The 13,004-nt window shown below is 36.7% G+C and overlaps 1 protein-coding gene across 37 annotated transcripts in view; it reads left to right on the forward strand.

Moving 5' to 3' along the window:
* The window catches only part of PHKB (phosphorylase kinase regulatory subunit beta), a 218,466-nt gene that overhangs the window by 23,665 nt on the left and 181,797 nt on the right, over nt 1–13,004 (forward strand). For all 37 annotated transcript variants that reach the window (XM_070613575.1, XM_070613562.1, XM_070613560.1 and 34 more), the window contains 2 exons: nt 1,246–1,335; nt 3,110–3,248. In XM_070613575.1, the coding sequence (XP_070469676.1) occupies nt 1,246–1,335; nt 3,110–3,248 (229 nt within the window). The remainder of the gene's footprint in view (nt 1–1,245; nt 1,336–3,109; nt 3,249–13,004) is intronic.

Below are 13,004 nucleotides of genomic sequence, written 5' to 3' on the forward strand. Positions count from 1 at the left end.
TGTCTGTGTTGATAGGGCTCCCCATTCTTCACCATGGGGTCATTCTGATTGTTGTCATTGTGAAGACTCTTTTTTTAGAAAAATCTCTTCACTCAGAGCAGGTCATTTTGTATTCCTTGTTTTTATCCACAAATCATCTCTCTTTCCAACCGAAGATAATGGGAGTATTGCCTGAATGTGTGGATCCTTTTCTTACTTCCTTTGTAATGTTTATCTCCCTAAGCATAAAGGGATTCCTAATACCTTGGCTTCAAACTACCATACTGGTCATAATTTTACGAACATAAATACTTTAATTTTCTTTAAAAACAGATGCTTAAAGCATGCCAACATGATTTCCCCTCCAGGTAAATTATAGGTTCACTCTTGTGCTGTGTTGTTAGACTATATGACACGCATTACCTGAATCCATAGGTGGATTAATTGTGACCTTGAGATGTTTATGATTTCTGGGTGCTTTTAGCCAGAATGAGAGACAGTACTTAGTCTGATGGCTGAAGGTTCAGATGTCTTCTTTTCAGTCCGCAGTCGAGAAGTGCACTAGTCAAGTGAACAATTTTCTGTATCCATTTTGTGGCAAATTACCGTGATTAGTATGTGTTCTGTAGCTTTGGAGCACTGTGCTCTGCTAACACCTTGGAGTAGTTTTCATGGCTGAGAAGTAGAAATCTTTCTGCTTATAGTCCAGATAATAAGGCAAGAGTATTATCTACCTAGGAGAAATTGGAGACTTGGCAGAATTTCAGTGTGAAAACCATCTGAATATTCGTGAAGTGGATGATTTTGGAACATGTCAGCATTATCTTTTTCCTTGAGACTTTTGGGGTATGATCGTTTGACAGAAAATTGCCTGATGAAGCATGAGCATAAGGAATAAGGTCTGGATTGCAGGGCATGTAACTAGGTATATTTTTCAAAGGGAACTGAAATTATGGAGCTAGTGACTACCACCTGAGTACTAGTGATATTTCACTTGCAAGGACCAGCGTACACGTGAGTTAGTTGGATTGACTGCCGGGGGTAAGGGTAGGGGTGTCTCATAGCACTTAGAACCCTCTGTACTTAGTACAAGAGTGCTTTCTGCTCTCTCCTTCCCCCACCAAAAATTTGACCAGTGGGAAATATGATAGTTTACGTATAAAAATGAAAATTAGTTTGCTAAGTAGTACTTCTTCATTTGTTTGGTTTTCTTTGTTTATCTGGATGAAAATGACTGAATTTGATGGATTTTCATCTTTCTTTTAGGCTCAGTTTATGAACCTCTTAAAAGCGTTAATCTTCCAAGACCTGATAATGAAACTCTGTGGGATAAATTGGATCATTATTACAGAATTGGTAAGCAAAACCTGAGGTAAACATGTCCTTAGGTAGCTGTGACTAGTATTTACTCTGCCTTCGTTACATTGCGCACATTAGGTGATGATGTTGGTCCCTCATTTGGATGTTGGGGTAGTTTCAGTGCTTGGCAGCTATATATTCCAATTGCATATTGATACGGGGACTATAAAAGGAATCTAGCAAGTCATATCTGTCCCTGAATAATTTTAAAACTATCACCAGTGTCCTCTGTGTCCTTTTAGCCTTCATAAACATCACCAGATTTGGAACCAGAGGCTATTCTTGATTAATGCTTACACAGACAAAGATTTTGCAGTATTCATTGCTCATTTACCTATACATGGTTCCTAGGTGGTTCTGAAGCTTTTATATCCATTTCTCATTCATTGAGGTACAGAAAGTAATCTCAGATTACTGTTACTAAAATCAGGCCCCTGATATTTTTGGTTTGTTTGTTTTGTTTTGTTTTTGCCAAGATCAGCCTGGCAAATTTTGGTTTTCGATATGAGTAAGCAGCTTTGAGATATGTGTGTATAGGGCTTCTCTTTGTTCATGAGACTGTAAGTTGGAAAGACCTATTAATTTTTTGTCAGTTTGCTTCTTGTGCCATTTACTTGGCCTACTATGGAAAATAATAGACAATTTGATTTATTTGTCTCCCCTGAGATAAGGATTTTTTTGTTTGTTTCAACCTCATGTAAAACTGTAATTCAGCTTATTTTGGTCAAGATTCTAGTATATATTCTATTCATATGTTGCCCTTTTATTATTTCTGTAGCCATAACCAGCTAAAGAGATTTAACTACCTTTTTAGAGATGTCAATTGTTTACTTCAGACTATGAGGACCAATTCTTTACTCTGGGAAAAATAGCAAATACCCTCATATTCTGAAAGAAATGGTAATGATAATGTCAGTTCAGTCTGAGAAAAAGAAAAATAAGTTAAATTTAATTCTTTAATCTCTGTGAAGGACCAGATTGCTTTGGACCTTTGAAAAACTGTCCTAAAAGTAGTTGACACATGCCAATCCAGATTAGATTAGTATATTTTTAGGAAAAACATTACTCATCTGTGTATAGACAAGAATAAGATAGCTTTTAGGAAATGTAGTTTTAGTGTATTTAATTTTCTATTTTATTACTCTTTTATAAAAGTTCATAAAACATTAATCTTTTATTTAAGTGAAACATTCCAAAAATAGTTTACTTGCTGTTTTCATGTCGTATATGGAAGGGATTCAGTTTTGAAATGTTAAACATATCCCTAACCTGTACAATATAATATGTAACATGAATATATTCCTCTGAAGACCAGGCACAAAATAGTCATCTGTGAAAAACAGGATTCTGGCCTGTTCACCAATTGAATTGGCTTTGGGTTGAGTGAATGTGTACCAGTCTTTGTTGTACATTTGCTTTATGTTTCCTTATTAAACTGATTTGTTGAAAATATGCTTGGTTTTTTGGCTGATCTTTTCTTTTGTACCTGATGTTGCCTTACAGCTCTTACTGGCATTAACCAGGGTATGCTAAAGGCTTAAAGTTCTAATTAGCTGAGACCTTTCCTCAAAAGTGGGAGACTCCTCCGTGCAGGGTGGATTCCCACTTCATCTGGAGTAACTTAAGTGACATTGTTTCTACATCTTTATAAAGTTTTCTACTACAGCTAAGTTGAGAAACAACAAAATTATCGGACGTGGGATGAGGATGAGGAAACCTAAGGAGAATGAATGGCTGTACAATTCCTTCTTTTTCTTGTCTTCAATTTCAGTCAAGTCAACATTGCTGCTGTATCAAAGTCCAACCACAGGTCTCTTTCCTACTAAAACGTGTGGTGATGACCAGAAGGCCAAGGTGCAGGACAGTCTGTACTGTGCTGCCGGTGCGTGGGCTTTGGCTCTTGCCTACAGGTGAGCTGGTGTGTGCGCTACTGGTAACTCACGTCTAGGTAAGAGGGTTTTGTTCGCCAAAGACAAATTGGGCAGCCGTCTTTTGGTTCTGCTGCTGACTTACTGTGTGACCTGTGACTGCTCACATCTCCTTTTAGGCCTCTAAACCTTTTAGTTTTCCTAAGGGTTTACGTGAGATTAGTTCTAACATTTTATGACTTTGTGACCAAAATTTTTCATCTCTAGGCTTGTAAATCAGCATTAGACTTTGGCAGAATGAACTGACCATTCTCATTGAGTTGGTTGGTTTCAATCATAGAGAGAATTGATGGTGATTGAATTTTGCAGATGATAAAACTGGGGCATAGAGTAGTTAAAAGGATTTGTTCAAAATTACGCAACTAGTTAATGATAGAGTCAGGGCCAAGGCTCCTTTTTTTTTGAGGAAGATTAGCCCTGAGCTCACTGCTGCCAGTCCTCCTCTTTTTGCTGAGGAAGACTGGCCCTGAGCTAACATCCGTGCCCATCTTCCTCTACTTTATATGTGGGACACATACCACAGCATGGCTTGCCAAGCCATGCCTTGTCCACACCTGTCATCCGAACTGGCGAACCCCAGGCCGCCAAACCAGAATGTGTGTACTTAACCGCTGTGCCACTGGGCCGGCCCCTGGGCTCCTTTTTTTTTCTCTCTCCACTTTAGTGTTTTGCCCATTGCACTTCATTGGGTATCACTTGTTAAATCTGGTTGTAAGTCAAATAACTATTTTATAAAGTAAAAAAAAATTCTTTCATTATACAAAATTTCTCCTTACTTTTTAAATTTCATTATATATGGAAAACATCCAATGTGGGTCCTGACACATCAGTCAGTAGTAACACATTTGAACCATTATTAAGATTGGGTTTCTGAATATTAATTTTCTGAGGGTGACACATGCGTATCCTTCTGATTTGAAAATTCTATCTTTCAGATGAACATGATTCCTTGTCTTAAATCATTGATGTGTTGCATTTGTAAAAGAAAATCAAATACTACTGACTGAGTAGTCACTTTCAGCATGCTTGTTTCCTAATGTCACTACAAGCCTTTCTTTACATATTCTATGTAAGCACAGTATAGCCTCCATTAAATGTGAAGCTACTAATGTCTTAGGAGTACAAGGAGCAGCAATAGCACTTTAACCAAGTGGTCAAGCCAGTAATGGGGTAGACTGACATCAGGTGCCTCCTGATGTGACACAATGGTAAGTACCCATCACCCATGTTGACTTCTTACCAAAATGTTTAGATGGATCTACCTGTGAGTAAACAATCAGACAAAGCCAGATTGTGGCTGCTATAAGACGACTTACTAGGGCCCTTAAAAAACGTAGCTATCAAAGAAGATTAGAAAATAGATACGAAGATCGCTAGATTAAGAAAGACTAAAGAAATATGACAACTAATGCATTGCATGGTCCTTGATTGGACCATGCATTAAAAAACACCATAAAGTATGTTTTGAGGATAATTGGATAAATTACATATAGACTATATCTTAGATAATATAGAATCAATATTAAATTTCTTGGGTGTGATAATGATGATGTTATGTAGGAGAATGTCCTTGTTTATAGGAGATACTTCTGAAGTGTTTAGGGATGGTGATGTTTGTAGCTTACTTTCAAATAGCACAGAAAGTAAATTATGAATAGAGAATGCAAGCTAATTTTAGCAAGTGGTGAATCCAGGTGGAGAGTAAAAGGTTTATTGGAGCATCCTTTTAGCTTTTCTAGAGGTTTGAAATTTTTCTAAATAAAATGTTGTGGGAAAAATCGCTTAAAAAATACAGAAGCCTTTAAACATATGATGGAGACTTTAAAGTCCTTTCTTTGCTGGGCACGCTATGTACAAACTCCCTGGGAAATTTACCTTCTTATGTGGTTAAAGTAGCAGATTTTTCATCTTACTAGCAAGGGAAATAGTTCCCATTTGGAGAAATGCAAGGGTACTTATCACAGAATTATAATGAAGTCCTTTTTAGTTTCACAGTATTAAGTTGTGATGATTTGTTTAGAGAATTCTCATGTTGTAAAATTAATAGAATTTTTGTTGCTAATTCTACTTGTAAATGCCGGTGAAATCATATAAGATTACGTTATGAAGAATTTCCCAAAAATTAAGCTGTCAATATTTTCTCTTTAGGAATTTATATGTATCTCTTTTTGGTAAGGAATGCATAATATAAAGTTATTAGTTTTTAAAAATTATGAGTAATTTAGTTTTTCTGCTGGCATTAGTTTTCTGTCAGTCTTGTCAGCAATCTCATTAAACCTGACATCTGTTTGAATTTGTCTGTGTGTATGTGTACTGAGAGCTTAAAACGATTATTTTATGCACAATTATATTTCACACACATTTAGGAGTATAATTTGGTGTTATTTCATTGATTAGATATATTCTATTTTATTATTAGAGACTGAAGTAATTTATTTTTAAAAATGCACTTTTAAATGGTTTTTTTTTATTGAGTGCATAATAGTTTACATCATGGTGAAATTTCAGTTGTACATTATTTCTTGTCCATCACCAAGTAAGTGCTTCTCTTTGCCCCCTGTGCCCACCCCACACCCCCATGCCCCTGGTAACTGCTGAACTGTTCTCTTTGTCCCAATGTTTGTTTATCTTCCACATATGAGCGAAATTGTATAGTGTTGTCTTTCTAGTCTGGCTTATTTCACTTAAGATAATAGCCTCCAGGTCCATCCATGTTCTTGCAAATGGGATGATTTTGTCTTTTTTTATGGCTGAATAGTATTCCATTGTATACATATATCATATCTCTTCTTTATCCATCATCAGTCGATGTGCACTTGTATTGTTTCCATGTCTCGTCTGTTGTGAATAGTGCTGTAGTGAACCTAGGGGTACATGTGTTACTTTGGATTGTTGATTTCAAGTTGTTTGGGTAGATGCCCAGTACTGGGATAGCTGAGCCATATGGTAGTTCTATTTTTAATATTTTGAGGCATCTCCATAGTGTTTTCCATTGTGGCTGCACCAGTTTGCATTCTCACCAGCTGTGTATGAGGGTTCCCTTTTCTCCATGCTCTCTCCAACATTTGTTATTTTTACTCTTAGTGATTATAGCTATTTTAACAGGGGTATAGTGGTATCTTAGTGTAGTTTTGATCTGCTTTTCCCTGATGATTAGTGATGTTGAACATCTTTTCCTGTGTTTATTGGCCTTCTAGATATCTTCTTTGGAATAATGTCTGTTCATATCCTCTGCCCATTTTTTGATCTGGCTGTTTGTTTTTTTGTTGTTCAGTTGTGTGAATTCCTTATATTTTATGAAGATTAACCCCTTGTTAGATATATGATTTGCAAATATTTTCTCCCAATTGGTGGGTTGTCCTTTGGTTTTGATCGTAGATTCTCTTGCCTTGCAAAAGCTCTTTAGTCTGATGAAGTCCCACTTGTTTATTTTTTCTTTTATTTCCCTTGTCTGAGAGGACATGGTATTTGAGAAGATCCTTTTAAGTTCGAGGTCAAAGAGTGTACTACCTATATTATCTTCCAGGAGTTTTATGGTTTCAGGACTTATCTTCAAGTCTTTGATCCATTTTGAGTTAATTTTTGGGTATAGTGTGAGATAATGGTCTACTTTCATTCTTTTGCATGTGGCTGTCCAGCTTTCCCAACACCATTCATTGAAGAGACTGTCTTTTCTCCATTAGTATGCGCTTGGCACCTTCGTCAAAGATTAGCTGTCCGTAGATGTGTGGTTTTCTTTCTGGGCTTTCAGTTCTGTTCCATTGATCAGTGTGCCTGTTTTTGTACCAGTACCATGCTGTTTTGATAACTATGGCTTCATAGTACCTTTTGAAGTCAGGGATTGTAATGCCTCCAGCTTTGTTCTTTTTTCTCAGTATTCTTTTAGCAATTTGGGATCTTTGGTTGCCCCACATGAATTTTAGTGTCCTTTGTTCTATTTCAGTGAAGAATGTCATTGGGAATCTGATTGGGATTGCCTTGAATCTGTAGATTGCTTTGGGTAGTATGGACATTTTTACTAAGTTTGTTCTTCCAATCCATGTGCATGGACTCTCTTTCCATTTCTTTATGTCATCATCTATTTCTTTCAATAAGGTCTTATAATTTTCATTGTAGCAGTCTTTCACCTCCTTGGTTAAATTTATTCTTAGATATTTTATTCTTTTTGTTGCGATTGTAAATGAATTGTATTCTTGAGTTCTCTCTCTGTAAGTTTGTTACTACAGTATAGAAATGCAACTGATTTTTGTAAGTTGATTTGGTACCCTGCAACATTACTGCAGTTGTTAATTATTTCTAATAGTTTTCCAATTGATTCCTTAGGGTTTTCTATAATAAGATCATGTCATCTGCAAACACTGAAAAGTTTCACTTCTTCCCTCACTATTTGGATTCCTCTTATTCCTTTCTCTTGCCTAATTGCTCTGGCCAAAACCTCCAGTACTATGTTGAATAAGAGTGGTGAGAGTGGGAATCCTTGTCTTGTTCTTGTTCTCAGAGGGATGCCGTTCAGTTTTTGCCCATTGGGTATGATGTTGGCTGTGGGTTTGTCATATATGGCCTTTATTGTGTTGTAATTTCCTTCTAGTGCCCTTTTATTAAGAGTTTTTATCATAAATGGCTGTTGGATCTTGTCAAATGCTTTCTCTGCGTCTATTGAGATGATCATGTGGTTTTTATTCCTCATTTTGTTAATGTGGTGTATCACATTGATTGATTTGCAGATGTTGAACCATCCCTGTGTCCCTGGAATATATCCTACTTGATCATGATGTATTATTTTTTTGATGTATTTCTGTTTTCGGGTTGCCAATATTTTGTTGAGGATTTTTTTCATCTATGTTTATCAGCAATATTGGCCTGTAGTTTTCTTTTTTTGTGCTATCCTTGTCAGGCTTTGGTATCAGAGTGATGTTGGCCTCATAGAAGGATAACATGTTAGGTGTGTTAGGAAGCTTTCCATTTTCCCTAATTTTTTGGAGTAGTTTGAGAATGATAGGTATTAAATCCTCTCTGAAAGTCTGTTAGAATTATCCAGGGAAGCCATCTGGTCCTGGGCTTTTATTTTTGGAGATGCTTTTGATTACTGTTTCAGTCTCTTTCCTTGTGATTGGTTTATTCAGATTATGTATTTCTTCTTGATTCAGCTTTGGGAGGTTGTAAGAGTCTAAGAATTTATCTATTTCCTGTAGATTGTCCATTTTGTTAGCATATGGATTTTCATAGTATTCTCTTATACTCCTTTATATTTCTGTGGTATTCATAGTTCTTTCTCCTCTTTCACTTCTCATTTTATTTATCTGAGCTTTCTCTCTATTTCTTTGTATGTCTGGCTAGGAGTTTGTTAATTTTGTTTATCTTCTCAAAGAACCAGCTCTTTGTTTCATTTATCCTTTCTACTGCCTTTTTTGTTTCAGTAGCATTTATTTCTGCTCTGATTTTTATTATTTCTCTCCTTCTGCTGACTTTGGGCTTTGTTCTTTTTCTAATTCAATTAGGTGTAGATTCATACTGCTTTTTTGGGATTTTTCTTGTTTATTAATGTAACCTGGTATTGCAATGAATTTCTCTCTTAGTACTGCTTTTGCTGCATCTTGTAGCGTTGGTTTGGGATGTTTTCATTTTCATTTGTCTTCAGATATTTTTTGATTTGTCCTGTATTTTCTTCAATGGTCCATTCTTGTTCAATTGCCTGTCGTTTAGTCTCCACCTCATTGTTCCTGTCTCAGCTTTTTTCTTCCTTTCTTTTTTTTTTAAGATTTTGTTTTTCTTTATCTCCCCCAAGCTCCCTGGTACATATTTGTATATTTTTCATTGTGGGTCCTCCTAGTTGTGGCATGTGAGATACTGCCTCAGCATGGCTTGATGAGTGGTGCCACATCCTCGCCCAGGATCTGAACTGGCAAAACACTGGGCCACTGAAGTAGAGCGTGCGAACTTAAACTCTTGGCCCCGGGGCTTGCCCCATCCGCTCTTTTCTTGTAATTAATTTCTAGCTTCCTAGGATTGTGATCAGAAAAGGTGCTTGTTATTATTTGAATCTTCTTAAGTTTATTGAGGCTTGCCTTGTTTCCCAGCATGTGGTCTATCCTTGAGAATGTTCCAGGCACATGTGAGAAGAATATGTATTCTGCTGTTTTTGGATGGAGTGTTCTATAAATGTCTGTTAAGTCCAAGTCATCTATCCATTCATTTAATTCCACTGTTTCTTGGTTGATTTTCTGTCTGGATGACCTATCCATTGATGTGAGTGGAGTGTTGAGGTCCCTATTTTTATTATGTTGTAATTTATATCTCCTTTTAGGTTTGTTAATAGTTGCTTTGTGGATTTTGGTGCTCCTGTGTTGGGTACATAGATATTTATAAGTGTTATGTTTTCTCGGTGGAGTGTCACTTTGATCATTGTATACTGCCCCTCTTTGTCTCGCTTCACCTGTCTTATATTGAAGTCTCCTTTGTCTAATATAGGTATTGTGGCACCTACTTTCTTTTGTTTGCCCTTAGCTTGGAGTATCGTCTTCCATCCCATCACTCTGAGCCTGTGTTTGTCATTGGAGCTGAGATGTGTTTCCTGGAGGCAGCGTATTGTTGGTTCTTGTTTTTTGATCCATCTTGTCACTCTGTGTCTTTTTATTGGAGAATTCAATCCATTTACATTTAGGGTGATTATCGATATATGAGGGTGTAATCCTGCCATTTTATGCCTCGTTTGCCGGTTCTCCTGCATTTCCTTTGTTTCTCGTCCCATGTGTTATGGGTCTATCAATTGAGTTCTGTAGTTTTTTGTGTCGTGTATCTTTGTTTCCTCCTTATTTATTATTTGTGTCTCTCTTCTGCTTTTTAGTTTAGTGGTCACCATGAGGTTTGTATTCAAAATCTCGAGACAGGAGTCCATTTTCTGATGGCCTCCTATTTCCTTAGACTAAACCGATTCAGTCCCTTTCCCCTTTGCCTCCTAATTTGTTTTTCTCACGTCTTATTCCATCTTGTGTTGTGAGTTTGTGGTTAAAATGTTGAGAGTATCTTTATTTTTGGTGTTTTCCTTCCCTTTATCTTTAATGTTATACTTGAATATTTTCTAATTCATTCTGATGTGTAGCCAGACTTTTCTGAGTTTGTCTACCTGTTTATCTCCTCACTCCATGCTTTGTAACCCTCCTCTCCCTTTTTTCTTTCATGCGTGAGGGCCATCTTCAGGCTTTCTTGTAGGGTGCAGATCTTGTGTCTAGGAACTCCCTTAGCTTTTGTTCATCTGGGACAGTTTTTGTTTCTCCATCATAACTTAAGGATATTTTTGCTGGATAGAGTGTTCTTGGGTGAAAGTTTTTGTCCTTCTAAGATTTGAATATGTCCTTCCATGCTCTCCTAGCCTGTAAGTTTCCTGCAGAGAAATCTGCTGAAAGCCTGATAGGAGTTCCTTTGTAAGTTATTTTCTTTTGCCTCACTGCCCTTTTTTTTTTTGGTCATTCACTTAAGCCAGTTTCACTACTATATGCCTTGCAGTAGGTCTTTTCACGTTGACGTATTTTGGAGATCTGGTAGTCTCTTCCACATGGATTTCCATCTCCTTCCCTAGCTTTGGGAAGTTCTCTGCTATTATTTCTTTGCACCAGCTTTCTGCTCCATTCTCCTTCTGTTCTCCCTCTGGAATACCTGCAATTCTTATGTTGCTTTTCCAAATTGAGTCAGATATTTCTCAGAGACTTTCTTCATTTCTTTTTAGCCTTTTTCTCTCTCTTCCTCTGTCTGGAGCTTTTTAATATGACTGTCCTCGATTATGCCAATTCATTCCCCTGATGTCCACTCGAGCATTCAAGGAATCCATATTTTGTTTTTTCTCTTTGATTGTGTCTTTCATCTCCGGTATTTCTGTTTGATTCTTCTTTATAATTTCAGTTTCTCTTGTGAAGTAGCTCCTGAGCTTGTTAAATTGTTTCTGTACTTTCTCTTTTAACTTGATGTTAAATTAAATTAAAAACTTGAATGTTTGATGATAGCTATTTTGAATACCCTGTCATTTAGATTACAGATTTCTGTGTCTTCTGGAATGATTTGTGTGAATTTGTCTTTTTCTGTCCGGTCTGGAGATTTAATATAATTTTTGATACTACTATATGGCGTGGCTTTATTCTTTTACATCCTGGTATTATTTGGTTGCAGTTCCCACCTATCGCCATTGGCTGGGGGTTAAGAGCCACGTATCTGAGCCATCTGTGATCTTCTGGGATCCCAGGTGCTGCAGCCAGTATTAGGCAGTTCGGTGAGGAGACGCTTTCTTCTGTGTACATTTCTGTGCTTACTTGCTCTGTCCTTGCTATCTGCTCCACTGGGGTCTTGGCTCGATGAGGTCATTGCCGTGTTAGCTTTCACCTCAGTAGGGGCTTTACCTTGGGCTCGAGGGCCGTTGGGGATCTTTGATGTTCCCACGAATGTGTGCTCCCTCCTTCCTTCCCCCTCAGAGGCTTCGTGCAGTACTGCATCGCAGTCTTTTGGGGAGGGAGCACACTTTTCTCTTACCCTGTTCCACCTCCTCGACGTGGCCTTCATCCTCTCCACCCTCCGACCTGTGGCTGTGTGGGTCTCTCAGATGTCATTTTTGTTGTGTGGATGTCCTCTGTTGGAGTTTGAATGTCTTTTTCATTGTATTGTGGATGGGAGAGGTCATTGGGAGAACTCACTCTGCCATGATGCTGACATCACTATAATTTGGCTTTTGAAATTGTTTTTTAAAATGTAATATTCAGTTCTACTTAATCATTTTATTTTAATTTAAAGAACAGAAGAAAAGCTTACTAATATGTGTGAGTTTTTAAAATGTTTATGTATCAGGTTGTAGTTCCAAATGCACCATTACTTGTAATTGTATTGCAGTATAATTATCTACTTACTATAATTAGGATAAACAAATGTAATATATTTACATTTTGTTGTTATATAATTACAACTATTATGATTATATTATTTTGGAAATAATTATGTGATTTTGACCTACATGGTTCAAGTTAAAACTGTTTCTGAATGTACTCAACTATGTAAAATCTGTTAAAAGAAAGTTGAACTTATACTTCATGTCATATTAAAAAGTATTGTGCAGGTTTTTTACAGTTTTTATTTGTTTCTAATATGACTTCTAGAGACAAACATGACTTTAAATGAGAGTTTAAAGGTGGAATTTCCTTTTCTTTGCTTTTAATATTTGAGAAGAGTCTTTTTTATGTTTTTGAGGATGAATCATTTTTTATTTATATTTATCAGCTTGATTATAAATGTATTTTTTTATTGAGGTTATAATGGTTTATAACATTGTGAAGTTTCGGTTGTACATTGTTATTTGTCAGTCATCGTATAAATGTGCCCCTACAACCATTGTGCCCATTCCTCAACCTCCTTCCCCTCTGCTAACCACTAAAGTGTTCTCTTTGTGTCTGTGTTAATTTATCTTCCAAATGAGTGAAATCATATGGTGTTTGTCTTTCTTTGTCTGGCTTATTTCACTTAACATAACTTTCAAAGTCCATCCGTGTTGTGAATAGCTCACTTTTTTTCTGAGTAGTATTCCATTGCATATATATACCACATCTTTATCCATTCATCAGTCGATGAGCACTTAATGGGTTGCTTCAACTTTTTGAGTATAGGGAACAATGCTGCAATAAAGATAAGGGTGCATAAGTCTCTTTGAATTGTTGATTTCAGGTTCTTTGGATAAATGCTAATTAGTGGGATAGCTGGGTCATA

This window comes from Equus przewalskii, chromosome 3 (assembly GCF_037783145.1).
Source record: "Equus przewalskii isolate Varuska chromosome 3, EquPr2, whole genome shotgun sequence".
Taxonomy (NCBI): Eukaryota; Metazoa; Chordata; class Mammalia; order Perissodactyla; family Equidae; genus Equus; species Equus przewalskii.